The sequence below is a fragment of the Salvelinus fontinalis genome, chromosome 7 (assembly GCF_029448725.1).
Source record: "Salvelinus fontinalis isolate EN_2023a chromosome 7, ASM2944872v1, whole genome shotgun sequence".
NCBI lineage: Eukaryota > Metazoa > Chordata > Actinopteri > Salmoniformes > Salmonidae > Salvelinus > Salvelinus fontinalis.
Window position 1 is genome coordinate 48,112,269 of NC_074671.1, and position 14,017 is coordinate 48,126,285.

The window sequence follows — 14,017 nt, forward strand, 5'->3', positions numbered from 1 at the left end:
CCACCCCCGTCCTTCACGGTTGGGATGGTGTTCTTCGGCTTGCAAGTCTCCCCCTTTTTCCACCAAACATAACGATGGGCAGTATGGCCAAACAGTTATATTTTTGTTTCATTAGACCAGAGGACATTTCTCCAAAAAGTGCGATCTTTGTCCCCATGTGCAGTTGCAAACCGTAGTCTGGCTTTTTTATGGCAGGTTTGGAGCAGTGTCTTCTTCCTTGCTGAGCGGCCTTTCAGGTTATGTCAATATAGGACTCGTTTTACTGTAGATATAGATACTTTTGTACCTGTTTCCTCCAGCATCTTCACAAGGTCCTTTGCTGTTGTTCTGGGATTGATTTGTACTTTTCGCACCAAAGTACATTCATCTCCTTGAGACAGAACGCGTCTCCTTCCTGAACGGTATGACGGCTGCGTGGCCCCATGGTGTTTATACTTGCTTACTATTGTTTGTACAGATGTTACTATTGTTTGTACATTGTTTGTACAGATGAACGTGGTACCTTCAGGTGGTTGGAAATTGCTCCCAAGGATCTTGGCTGATTTCTTTTCATTTTCCCATGATGTCAAACAAAGAGGCACTGAGTTTGAATGTAGGCCTTGAAATACATCCACAGTTAAACCTCCAATTGACTCAAATTATGACAATTTGCTTATCAGAAGCTTCTAAAGCCATAACATAATTTTCTGGTGAAATAATCTGTCTGTAAACAATTGTTGGAAAAATTACTTGTGTCATGCACAAAGTAGATGTCCTAACCGACTTGCCAAAACTATAGTTTGTTAACAAGAAATTTGTGGAGTGGTTGAAAAAGTTTTAATGACTCCAACCTAAGTGTATGTAAACTTCCGACTTCAACTGTATGTGTTCTTGTATTACAGTGTGAACATGTACACTTAAGGCTAGTGTTCCAAACTGTACTTCCATGTAGGTTACAAAAGCAGTTCTAACTTAGCATGTCCTCAGCTCTGTCTTACCATTTCAGAATCCGCTTCCTTCTGTAACCGACATCAGGAAGAGAGACTCATGGTGTTGCGTTGCTAAGCATGGGGGGCTGAAATCCCCCGGCTCACCCAAAATAAATGACCCCCATATCCAGCTATGGGGTGTAATGTGGGAGCTAGCCCTGACAGCCAGGGATTCATTGAGTCCGAGGAGGTTGAACGGTACAGCATGGCTATGTGCTTGGATCGGGTAACCTTGGCAATGAGAGTCATCAACGAACCACTGTAAGCCAATGTACAGCTCATTGCAGCATCAAAATGTATCCCAGGTATTCCAGGAAGAGGAAGGAGTCCTCTTAGCCAGCTACATAGTCCTCTCCAACTGTACTGTGTTATACGTTCTGCACTACTCAACTGTCCTGATCGGATCAGCTGATTCCAACCACATTATACGACAATAGTAGCATAGCTTGTTGTGACCATGATACAGTGGTACTGTGATCGTGTTAGCTGTCTGTTGTTGCTGTACCGTTGTCCTCGCCCTCAGATGAACAAAGTGCTTTAAGACAGTCTTGAAGAGGAAGAGAATATAATAGTGTACTTTAATATCCCTTTGGGAAATGCTTTGCAACAAGGTATGTGCTTTTGAAGACAGAATCACAAAGAAGTACCGGGGGGAAAAAGAGAAACAAATAACACATTTTCTCACTCAGGAGACCAACTATCTTTTGATGAAATAAACATTCTAATTTTAATCAAGTTGACAGCCTCAAGGACACTTCACGGTATATGTTTTTTTTTAAAGTGTTGTTTATACAGACAGACAGCGGGATCTGGCAGGGAGCCAAACACACATGTTCATTAGTCTCTGAGGACATCTTGCTTCTTCAAGGTTTCTTCCTGGACCATTTTTTTAAGCCATGTGTGCGCTTTCCTCTCAGTTGAATGTCATCATGATTCATGGATTGATTTATTCAGTCGAGTGTGGTGGAGGTTATTCAACTGTGGGCATCTCCCTCTCTCTTCAAGCTTTCAGTATTGCCTGGGGTAGTCAGTCAGTCAGTCACAAAAGCACTTCACACAGATGTTGAGAGTCTTCGAAAAAACAAATCATAATCTTGTAACTTGTGACCTTCGTATTGTTTTCCATAAAAAAAAGAAGGACTGCGTACTTGGTGGTTGTTTTGGGATTGACAACGGTACGGTAGTGTTCTAGTCCGGGATTCAGTCCGAACGCTCTTTGTCGACGATGCACCTTTTAAAAGGCGATGTTCCAGCGTTCACGGTAAACACTGCATATGTCAGCTCAATCGGAAATGACCTTTAAATGGCGCATAGCAGACAAGACATGATCCGATTGAACCCTGACCTAAGTTGTATTGTAGTTGTATTTGGCTGCAGGTACTCTAGCGGTTAGAGCGTTGGGCCAGTAACCAAAAGGTCGCTGGTTTGATTCTGTTCATGTGCCATTAAGCAAGGCATTTAACCCTAATTGCTCCTGTAAGTCGTTCTGGATAAGAGGGTCTGCTAAATGACGTAAATGTAAAATGTTGTATTTACACTGTGTTGTCCTGATTGCCCTTTATGGGCATCCGAACACCACTGTTTCCAGGATAGGCCATCTGCTCTGCTGTGATCTGAGAGCAGGCAGATTAGGGCTTATGTAACACTACAACGCTTTTCAGTTCATGTTATTATCATCCTCGTGTGTGTGTGTGTGTGTGTGTGTGTGTGTGTGTGTGTGTGTGTGTGTGTGTGTGTGTGTGTGTGTGTGTGTGTGTGTGTGTGTGTGTGTGTGTGTGTGTGTGTGTGTGTGTGTGTGTGTGTGTGTGTGTGTGTGTGTGTGTGTGTTGTAGCGGTACATACTGCACTCTTCAGATGTTGTTTATGCTAGTGGTTAATTCATTCATTTATGCTAGTGGTTTGTTTATGCGAGGGGTTCTGTGTTCTAATATAAAGGATGGTTTGGGTGGGGAAGGGTTTGTGAATGTTGTGCTAAGCTACACCTATTCTATTTCTACTTCCTGATCCTAAGCCTCCCTGGTGTGTGTAGAGGGTTAAGTCAATCCTCCCCACCCAGAGAGCCACTGATCTCCCGCTAGAATGGAGAGTGGAAGTAGCCTGGGTACCAGTCCGTTTGTGCTGTCATTCCACTCCTTGCCACTCCTTGTTTGGCATGACAACAAAGCACAAAGACTGGTACCAAGGCTAAAGTGGAAGCCCTGTAGAGCAACTTTCTAGTGTGGTGTCGTAGTACAGCATTAAAGTATCCTGGTCCCAGATCTGTTTGTGCTGTTTAACCAACTCATATGGTCAAGTTTGGCATGACAGTGACCGTAGCAGTTGGCAAGACAGCACTAACAGATCTGGGACCAGCCTGTAAAGTTGTATTATTGTTGTAGTAACCATTGTAGTATTCTTGTAGTGATGTTGTATAGTGTTGTGTCCCAGGCAGCATCGCTCTCTCTCTCCTCTACTGTACCTGCTCAGCCACTCATGAAATCCATGTGCCTTGTTGCATGGAATACTAGCTGTATAATTACCATGTTTTGATTTATATTATACAAAAGCTCACATCATGTCATAAGCATAGAATGAATGGCCTTAATCACATGTTAATAATGTTCCTCATTACCAAGCTAAATATAGGGTCATATAACGTGATTCAAAGCGTTTAGCATGCTATTGTGCTGCACAGCATGACAGAGATATCATTGTAGCTAAAATACGAATATACTGATATGTCCGGTTCCAGCATCTCACTGACAGGAGAAGGGAAATAGCATAACATGAATGGAACAGTCCTCTAATGAGTAAACTATCTCAATATTGTAGCATTTCCGTTCAGTCCTGGAGTCCTAGTGCTTTATATTTATCCACAGTTTACAACTAGACAGTCAAGGCCTATGCTCGGGGCTTGAACTATCACTAACAACCAGTGGTGTAGTGGTGGGTAAACGCAGGTAACCTTTAAAAAAATTTTGAGAGCGTTTACCCACTTTTTGCAGAAAATAATGTATTGAAAATATAGGGAGCGTTACTTTACTTTCCATTAACGGAAATCAGCGTTTTTTTTGGTTGAATGTTCTCTCCCCTACGGTTAGAGATGGGGTTTAGCAGGAGGATTTGGGGACCTCAACTGGGATTGACCTTGTTTGTTTGGGCCATTAGCTACATACATATTTCACACGTCCCATTGGTGTCTCTTGGTCCATGGTGTGCTGGCGGGCAGTTCACTCCTTCCCCTGTTCGTGTGTGTGTGTGTGCGTGTGTGTGTGCGTGTGTGCGTGTGTGTGTGCGCGTGTGTGTGTGTGTGTGTGTGTGTGTGTGTGTGTGTGTGTGTGTGTGTGTGTGTGTGTGTGTGTGTGTGTGTGTGTGTGTGTGTGTGTGTGCGTGTGTGTTATCCCCACCCCTTTTCCCAGTGTGCGCTCTAGCTGCTTCCCCTGTACACACCTACATACACACACACAGACACAGACAAACAGAAACACACAGACACACACACTTTCTGGGTAATTTTCATTAATGATTCATGAATCGGGGGGGTTGGGTTGGAGGGGTGCATGTGTCCCCAACACAAGCTGTCACATTTAACGGGTCACTCTTTATGTCACACACACACTCTATTGGTGATGTGCGATTTGTGGGAAGGCGGAGGAAGAGGTAGAGGGGTGGAAGAGGGTTTAAGAGAAGGAGAGTGAGAGCTAACTGTAAATTGATTCATTTGTGTTCATGGTTGAAAGCTATCTGTGACACTATTTAGTAGAGTAGTTCAGAGAGCTTTAAAATAGTAGAGTGCAGTAGCTGTTTACATTAGTACAGTAACCATCTTTAAAATAGTACAGCGCAGTAGCTGTTTACATTAGTACAGTAACCATCTTTAAAATAGTACAGCGCAGTAGCTTTTTACATTAGTACAGAAACCATCTTTAGGGTTAGTCACAAATCAAATGAAATCAAATTTTATTTGTCACATTAGCCAAATACAACCTTACGACCTTACGGTGAAATGCTTACTTACAGTGGGGCAAAAAAGTATTTAGTCAGCCACCAATTGTGCAAGTTCTCCCACTTAAAAAGATGAGAGAGGCCTGTAATTTTCATCATAGGTACACTTCAACTATGACAGACAAAATGAGGAGAAAAAAAATCCAGAAAATCCCATTGTAGGACTTTTAATTTATTTATTTGCAAATTATGGTGGAAAATAAGTATTTGGTCACCTACAAATAAGCAAGATTTCTGGCTCTCACAGACCTGTATCTTCTTCTTTAAGAGGCTCCTCTGTCCTCCACTCGTTACCTGTATTAATGGCACCTGTTTGAACTTGTTATCAGTATAAAAGACACCTGTCCACAACCTCAAACAGTCACACTCCAAACTCCACGATGGCCAAGACCAAAGAGCTGTCGAAGGACACCAGAAACAAAATTGTAGACCTGCACCAGGCTGGGAAGACTGAATCTGCAATAGGTAAGCAGCTTGGTTTGAAGAAATCAACTGTGGGAGCAATTATTAGGAAATGGAAGACATACAAGACCACTGATAATCTCCCTCGATCTGGGGCTCCACGCAAGATCTCACCCCGTGGGGTCAAAATGATCACAAGAACGGTGAGCAAAAATCCCAGGACCACACGGGGGGACCTAGTGAATGACCTGCAGAGAACTGGGACCAAAGTAACAAAGCCTACCATCAGTAACACACTATGCCGCCAGGGACTCAAGTCCTGCAGTGCGAGACGTGTCCCCCTGCTTAAGCCAGTACATGTCCAGGCCCGTCTGAAGTTTGCTAGAGAGCATTTGGATGATCCAGAAGAAGATTGGGAGAATGTCATATGGTCAGATGAAACCAAAATAGAACTTTTTGGTAAAAACTCAACTCGTTGTGTTTGGAGGACAAAGAATGCTGAGTTGCATCCAAAGAACACCATACCTACTGTGAAGCATGGGGGTGGAAACATCATGCTTTGGGGCTGTTTTTCTGCAAAGGGACCAGTACGACTGATCCGTGTAAAGGAAAGAATGAATGGGGCCATGTATCGTGAGATTTTGAGTGAAAACCTCCTTCCATCAGCAAGGGCATTGAAGATGAAACGTGGCAGGGTCTTTCAGCATGACAATGATCCCAAACACACCGCCCGGGCAACGAAGGAGTGGCTTCGTAAGAAGCATTTCAAGGTCCTGGAGTGGCCTAGCCAGTCTCCAGATCTCAACCCCATAGAAAATCTTTGGAGGGAGTTGAAAGTCCGTGTTGCCCAGCAACAGCCCCAAAACATCACTGCTCTAGAGGAGATCTGCATGGAGGAATGGGCCAAAATACCAGCAACAGTGTGTGAAAACCTTGTGAAGACTTACAGAAAACGTTTGACTTCTGTCATTGCCAACAAAGGGTATATAACAAAGTATTGATATTAACTTTTGTTATTGACCAAATACTTATTTTCCACCATAATTTGCAAATAAATTCATTAAAAATCCTACAATGTGATTTTCTTTCTCATTTTGTCTGTCGTAGTTCAGGTGTACCTATGAAGAAAATTACAGGCCTCTCTCATCTTTTTAAGTGGGAGAACTTGCACAATTGGTGGCTGACTAAATACTTTTTTGCCCCACTGTACAAACCCTTAACCAACAATGCAGTTTTAAGAAAATACCTTTTTAAAAAGTAAGAGATAAGAATAATTAAAGAGCATCAGTAAATAACAATAGCTGGGCTATATACAGGGGGTACCGGTACAGAGTCAATGTGACAATGTGCAGGGGCACCGGTATTGAGGTAATTATGTACATGTAGGTAGAGTTATTAAAGTGGATAATAACAGAGTAGCAGCAGCATAGCGTGGGGGCCTCTTTTAGAAGCCTCTTGGACCTAGACTTGGCGTTCCGGTACCGCTTGCCGTGCGGTAGCAGAGAGAACAGTCTATGACTAGGGTGGCTGGAGTCTTTGACAATTTTTAGGGCCTTCCTCTGACATCGCCTGGTAATGAGGTCCTGGATGGCAGGAAGCTTGGCCCCGGTGATGTACTGGGCCGTACGCACTACCCTCTATAGTGCCTTGCGGTCAGAGGCCGTGCAGTTGCCATAACAGGCAGTGATGCAACCCATCCGGAACAGCTGATGCTCTCATGCATGTTTCAGTGTTACTTGCAAGCATAGAGGTTATTTAGCTCATCTGGTAGGCTCGTGTCACTGGGCAGCTCTCGGCTGTGCTTCCCTTTGTAGTCTGTAAGCCCTACCTACCACGCTTTGTCTGTTTGATGGTTCGTCAGAGGGCATAGCAGGATTTCTTATAAGCTTCCCAGTTAGAGTCCCGCTCCTTGAAAGCGGCAGCTCTACCCTTTATCTCAGTGCGATTGTTGCCTGTAATCCATGTCTTCTGGTTGGGGTATGTACGTACAGTCACTGTGGGGACGACATCCTCGATGCACTTATTGATAAAGCCAGTGACTGATGTGGTGTACTCCTCAAAGCGATCGGAAGAATCCCGGAACATATTCCAGTCTGTGCTAGCAAAACAGTCCTGTAGTTTAGCATCTGCTTGCCTGACCACTTTTTTATAGACTGAGTCACTAGTGCTTCCTGCTTTAATTTTTGCTTGTAAGCAGGAATCAGGAGGATCGAGTTATGGCCAGATTTGCCAAATAGAGGGCGCGTGAGAGCTTTGTACACGTATCTGTGTGTGGATTAAAGGTGGTCTTGAATTATTTTCCCTCTGGTTGCACATTTATCATGCTGATAGAAATTAGGTAAAACTGCATTAAAGTCCCCGGCCACTAGGAGCGCCGCCTCTGGATGAGCGTTTTCCTGTTTGCTTATGGCGGAATACAGCTCATTGAGTGCGGTTTTAGTGCCAGCCTCAGTCTGTGGTGGTTTGTAGACAGCTACGAAAAGTGCATGGGTATGCACACAGCCATATATTTACAACAGTACAATGCTGTTTGCTGTTACAGTATGCAGTACAGTAGCCCTCTATCCCCAGTGCACTCAGCCACAGAGTCACAGCCAGAGGTCGGGAGGTTAGAGAATGCCGGTGGTGGACCGCCTCGATGGAGTCGGTCATCTGTACACTGGAACTGAGGAGCTCCTATTCGGATGTTTATATTGCTTGTTGGCTGCCACCACATTATGCCAACAGGGAGTGTGTGTGTTCAGTAAGCGGGCGGCAGGCAGGCACTCCCCTTGTTCTACGGAGTCAAAAGCACTTTCTGTTTCCTAGGCGCCCCGGGCGCTGTGTGTGTGTCACGGGCATCTGCTGCTTCTGTGGTGTCATCAACACGTAACGCGGCGCACAAATAGGCCCTGGTGTTAACGTTTGATGGCTGACATGCCTCTCCTCTCCCGGCTCTCCCTTCAACAGCAGCAGCAGCCTGTGTGGTTCCACGACACTGCACTCTGTCTCAGAGAAAGCTCTCATCGCTCCCCTGTTCATTCACTTAGACCGGTGTGATGTAATGGCGCTTGCCATCAAGCTAACACCAGCTACAGCTGACGTTATAGTGGATTTTCTCCTGTCTGGGCTGTTGATTTCTAGGGCTAAGTACGTCGAATGTTTGTCAAGCGCTGGGTTAATTATGAGCATTCCAGAATCCAGTTGATCTCTATGTTGAGTGAAAGAGTTGGTTGTGTTAGCGAGACAGGATGGATATGAGTTCCAGGAGCCAGGGTTCTAACTGAAACCTGTTCTGTTCTGTCCCGAATAGCAGCGCGGAACCGTCTCTTCTTCTTCTTCTTCAGAAAACCACCGCTACGCTATTTGCACCAGCGTGTTAATTCATGTTCTGTGAGGATGATCCGACCGCCCACTTTCACCCAGTTGATGTTCAGCCTCTCTTCCACATGCTTCACTAGCTACCTGACTCGAGATTTCAGGCAGCTTGGGAATCATCCCCGCTAACTAGGAATACTCTTCCTTGTTGGCCGGAGAGAGAGAGAGAAGGAAGAGAGAGAGGAAGGCAGACTGACACGCTACTGCTCTACTGCTTCATTGTGGAAATGAGATGCAGGTCCGTGTTCGTGAGAGCAACGTTGGGTGTGTGAGAGAGAGGGTAGCACGCTTTAACCCCAAGCTGACTGATAGACAGGCACTAGACCCTATGTGTAACGGATGTGAAATGGCTAGCTAGTTAGCGGGTACGCGCTAGTAGCATTTCAATCAGTTACGTCACTTGCTCTGAGACATTAAGTAGGGTTGCCCCTTGCTCTGCAAGGGCCGCGGCTTTTGTGGAGCGATGGGTAACGACGCTTCGTGGGCGACCGTTGTTGATGTGTGCAGAGGGTCCCAGGTTCGCGCCCGTGTCGGGGCGAGGGGACGCCATAAAGTTATACTGTTACATATGTAGTATAGTATAATGTACTGTAATGTACTGTAGTGCACTGTACTGCATTGTAGTGTAATATACTGTACTGTAGTGTACTGTAGTGTACTTGTAGTATGTCCCTTAGCTTGTTCTGTCCCTCATAGAGCAGCATTTCCCAATCCCCTTTTTAACAGGGACTGCTATGAGGGTCATTGGTGATATTGTGCGCCAACACCAACCTCACATCAATATCAGCGGTTTGTCTTTGAAGCCATTATCTGTTGTCCACTTTACAGATGTGCTTGTTCATTTGCGGTTTATTTTTGAATTTTTTTACCGTCTGTAAAGTTCTGTCTGTGATCAGAGAGGCTACAATATACAGCTCATATCACTTCAACTCATTTTCACTCGTCTTTACAATAAGGAATCGCTGAGTAAAAGGTTAAGTATAGTATTTCTGTTGTCTCTAGTCACGGTGAACCTGCGTTTCCCAACCCCTTTTATACTCTACGTGGAATGCTATGAGAGTTTCTATCATTTCAAATCTTTATTATTATCGTTTGGACAATGAGTTTCAGGGGATCTCTGCATGCAAGGTGAAGACAATTAGTATCTCTGTTTTGCCTTCCAGTCACAGAGACTGTGTTGGGGTCCTGAGGAGTACCATTGGTTGCGTGCTGGCCGCCTGGCCTTTGAGCCCTGTCGCTGGTGGACACCAGCTAAAGCCATGGGAAAGAGGCCACAGAACTCCCACAATGCCTTTGAAGGAACAGACCGATGTAGACGAGGCAGAAAGCCTTCAATCTCTTTCCAATGCTTCCCCTTGGCTTTTAACGTTTAAACTTCTCCATTTGTCTCCGTCAAAACAGAGTCAGATCTTTCTCATTGAGGAGCAGGGGAACATTGTTTGGTCGTGTATTAATTAAACTGTGTTAGAGTGCCTTTTTTTTCTTCTAACGGATTAAACAGAGCTGAAACTTTTTTCTATCAAGTTGAACTTATCTTCACCAAACAGAAAAGGAATGCTGATTTGTATTCTTTTATTGATACTTCCCAGTAGATGAGTTTATATCATTAGCAGAAGGGTTTAGTGTGTCAGTATGAATCTGTGTCTGGGTCTGATTATGAGTCTGGGTCTGAATCTGAGTCTGAGTTTGGGTCTGAGTTTGAGTCTGAGTTTGAGTTTGAGTCTAGGTCTGAGTCTGAGCATGGGTCTGAGTTTGGGTCTGAGTCTGAGTTTGAGTCTGAGTTTGAGTCTGGGTCTGAATATGGGTCTGAGTCTGGTTCTGAGTTTGAGTCTGAGTTTGAGTCTGGGTCTGACCCCCAGCACATTGACCTGATGGCGATAGACTTAACCCCCACAACTGAGTCCTAGGATGGTGGGTCTGTTGACCTTATGACCCCTCTACTGTCCCCTCTAGCCTCAACCCCCAGCCCCCTCAATCAAGTCCTACTCCAGATCACTATAGACCTGTGTGTTGGTCATTTAGAGCATCATGTCCACACACTGCTCAGGGATCAGGGAGTTGTATAGGAGTCATGCTGAAAGACTCTAGAGTCTTGTGTTACAACTCAAACTTCATTTTCTACAGTTGAGCAGTAGCCTACATCCAATATGATACGTTCATTTTGATTCCTAATATGTGTTTCTTATAGCTATATGTGTGTGGTGTTTAACGGTATATCAATATTGTAGGGCTAAGCTACTGGTTTGAGCCTGTGATCCAGACTGTGGACTATGTGGGATGTGGAGGGGGTACTGTGGGTAGAGTACTCCTAGTTAGTTCTCCGGTGAGGGCAGACTGAGTGATGGGCATACACACACACACTCACACACACACTGGACAGAGTGAGGCTCCAGAGTGATGCTCCAGCTTTAGAGGTGCTGTGGAGATGTCACACCTGTTGGTGACCTTTCTCTCGCCGTACAACACTAATGCCTTTTCCACGTCTCACACAAGTGAAAAAAAACCTGTCCTGTCTGTCCTTCACTTTTCTCTCTTTCACTCCCTCTCTTTGTTTTCTCTCTCTCTTACTCAGTTTTTTCTTTCCCTCTCTCACTCCCTCATTCTTATCTTTTCTCTCTCTGTCTCTCTCTTTCTCTCTTTCTCTCACTCTTTCTTACTCTCTCTCTCTCTATTTTCGAAAGCATATTCAGTATACTAATAATTCAGAATACTTCATCTCAGTGTCTAATTGTAAGGCTTTAGCTCTTTTCATTCCCACATCTCCTCCTTCTCTTTCTCCCCCTATCCCCTCCATGGTCTTCTCTTTCTCCCCCTATCCCCTCCATGGTCTTCTCCTCCCCCTATCCCCTCCATGGTCTTCTCCTCCCCCCTATCCCCTCCATGGTCTTCTCCTCCCCCTATCCCCTCCATGGTCTTTTCCTCCCCCCTATCCCCTCCATGGTTTTCTCCTCCCCCCTATCCCATCCATGGTCTTCTCCTCCCCCTATCCCATCCATGGTCTCCCCCCCCCCCTATCCCCTCCATGGTCTTCTCCTCCCCCTATCCCCTCCATGGTCTTCTCCTCCCCCTATCCCCTCCATGGTCTTCTCCTCCCCCTATCCCCTCCATGGTCTTCTCCTCCCCCCTATCCCCTCCATGGTCTTCTCCTCCCCCTATCCCCTCTATGGTCTTCTCCTCCCCCTATCCCCTCCATGTTCTTCTCCTCCCCCCTATCCCCTCCATGGTCTTCTCCTCCCCCTATCCCCTCTATGGTCTTCTCCTCCCCCCTATCCCCTCCATGTTCTTCTCCTCCCCCTATCCCCTCCATGGTCTTCTCCTCCCCCTATCCCCTCCATGTTCTTCTCCTCCCCCTATCCCCTCCATGTTCTTCTCCTCCCCCTATCCCCTCCATGGTCTTCTCCTCCCCCTGTCCCCTCCTTGGTCTTCTCCTCCCCCTATCCCCTCCATGGTCTTCTCCCCCTATCCCCTCCATGGTCTTCTCCTCCCCCCTATCCCCTCCATGGTCTTCTCCTCCCCCCTATCCCCTCCATTCTGGGGCAGCAGGTAGTCTAGTGGTTAGAGCGTTGGACTAGTAACCGAAAGGTTGTAAGATCGAATCCCAGAGCCGACAAGGTAAAAATCTGTCTTTCTGCCCCTGAACAAGGCAGTTATCCCACTGTTCCTAGGCTGACTTGACTAGTTAAATAAAGAAAAAAACAATCCTCCCCCTATCCCCCGCATGGTCTTCTCCTCCCCCCTATCCCCCCGTGGTCTTCTCCTATCCCCTCCATGGTCTTCTCCTCCCCCCTATCCCCTCCATGGTCTTCTCCTCCCCCCTATCCCCTCCATGGTCTTCTCCTCCCCCCTATCCCCCCATGGTCTTTTCCTCCTTCTGTCCAGGCCAATGTTGTCTGCTTCACTGGATCACCCTCCTCTCATAATGAATGTTTGCAAACACATCAGTAGTACTTCAAACTAACATGGGCTCAGTCAGAGCAGACATGAGCCATTAGCACAGCTACAGAGAGCCAGAATAGACAGCAGCATGTGCTAGACTAGGCTAAAGAAAGCACCCCGCAATGCCTGCTGGGAAAACCTGGAACGCTGGCAGAACCCACATCAGCCTTTAAAGCCCCCTTTAAACGGTTTAAAGTTTTCATTATCAATGCCATATGATTGGTTTCATATTTGTGGTGGTGGATGGCGTTTGTTGTTTGCTAGTCAAAGTAAATGAGCCTGTTCAGAGATGGTGTTTAATGAATTGTTAATGAGCTAGGGACTTGTCATGCCTGTGTGTTTATAAAGCACTCTGACATTCACAGCAGTTCTCTGTAAACACTATTTCAAAGACTTAAGCTCTCTCTCTCTCTCTCTCTCTCTCTCTCTCTCTCACTCTATAGTTGCCCTGAAGACCCACGCTTGCAAGGGTTTGAAGGCCAACGGTGGTAACCATGACAACGGCAAGACAACGGGATTGGTGGATGGCTGGATGCCCGAGGGTGAACTCCTATTGCAGGTTGGTGGGCAGGCCCCAGGTGCAGGGCACAAACACATGACAAGCAGTGGGACCCCAGCTGGCGCCTGCACTACACCATACATTCTGTGCACTGTCACTGTATCAAAGTATGTTTCAAATCATTGCATCAAAATGTTCCATTATGTCAAGGAATACTATGAGCTATCTTTCCACATACACACACACATGCACCCGCATACACACACATCCATACACACACCGCCACCTGCAGCCCAGGCACATCTGGTCTACTCCTCTCTACTCCAAACTGACCAGGAGACATAAGAAGACAACTCACTCCGTGAAGCTCATCTCATCTAGCGTGTCTCGCTTCAGATCAGGGCTGGTTTTATAGAGCACGCTGCCTGCCTGCCTGCCTGCCACAGTGCATAGCTACATGTCTTAGCATTTCCGCAAACTCTCTGGACTTCTGTTCTTTCCCTTAAGCATGCCACGAGCTTGGAGAGGGGGAGAGAGAGAGAGAGAGAGAGAGAAAGAGAGAGAGAGAGAGAGAGAGAGAGAGAGAGAGCCTGGAGAGAGAAAGCCTGGCGAAAGAGAGAGAGAGAAAGCTGTCTGGCTGAAGCGTAGCTAAGTTAAGTGAGCAGTGCTTAGATTGAAAGCCTTCCCAGGCAGGCACAGTAAGAGCCTCGATAGAGAATCAGGTGAGACAGGAGACTGCAGGGCTCTCACATACAGCAGGCACAACATGGCAGATATGGAAAGTCTGTCTTGTAGAGGGAGTGAGCCACATGGGGACACGCATAGATATATACAGCTGAAGTAGGAAGTTTACATACACCTTAGCCAAATA

The 14,017-nt window shown here is 46.0% G+C and overlaps 1 protein-coding gene across 1 annotated transcript in view; it reads left to right on the forward strand.

Moving 5' to 3' along the window:
* The window catches only part of LOC129859558 (aryl hydrocarbon receptor-like), a 79,969-nt gene that overhangs the window by 12,910 nt on the left and 53,042 nt on the right, over positions 1–14,017 (forward strand). The window contains exon 4 of the mRNA XM_055929454.1: positions 13,091–13,206. Within this exon, the coding sequence (XP_055785429.1) occupies positions 13,091–13,206 (116 nt within the window). The remainder of the gene's footprint in view (positions 1–13,090; positions 13,207–14,017) is intronic.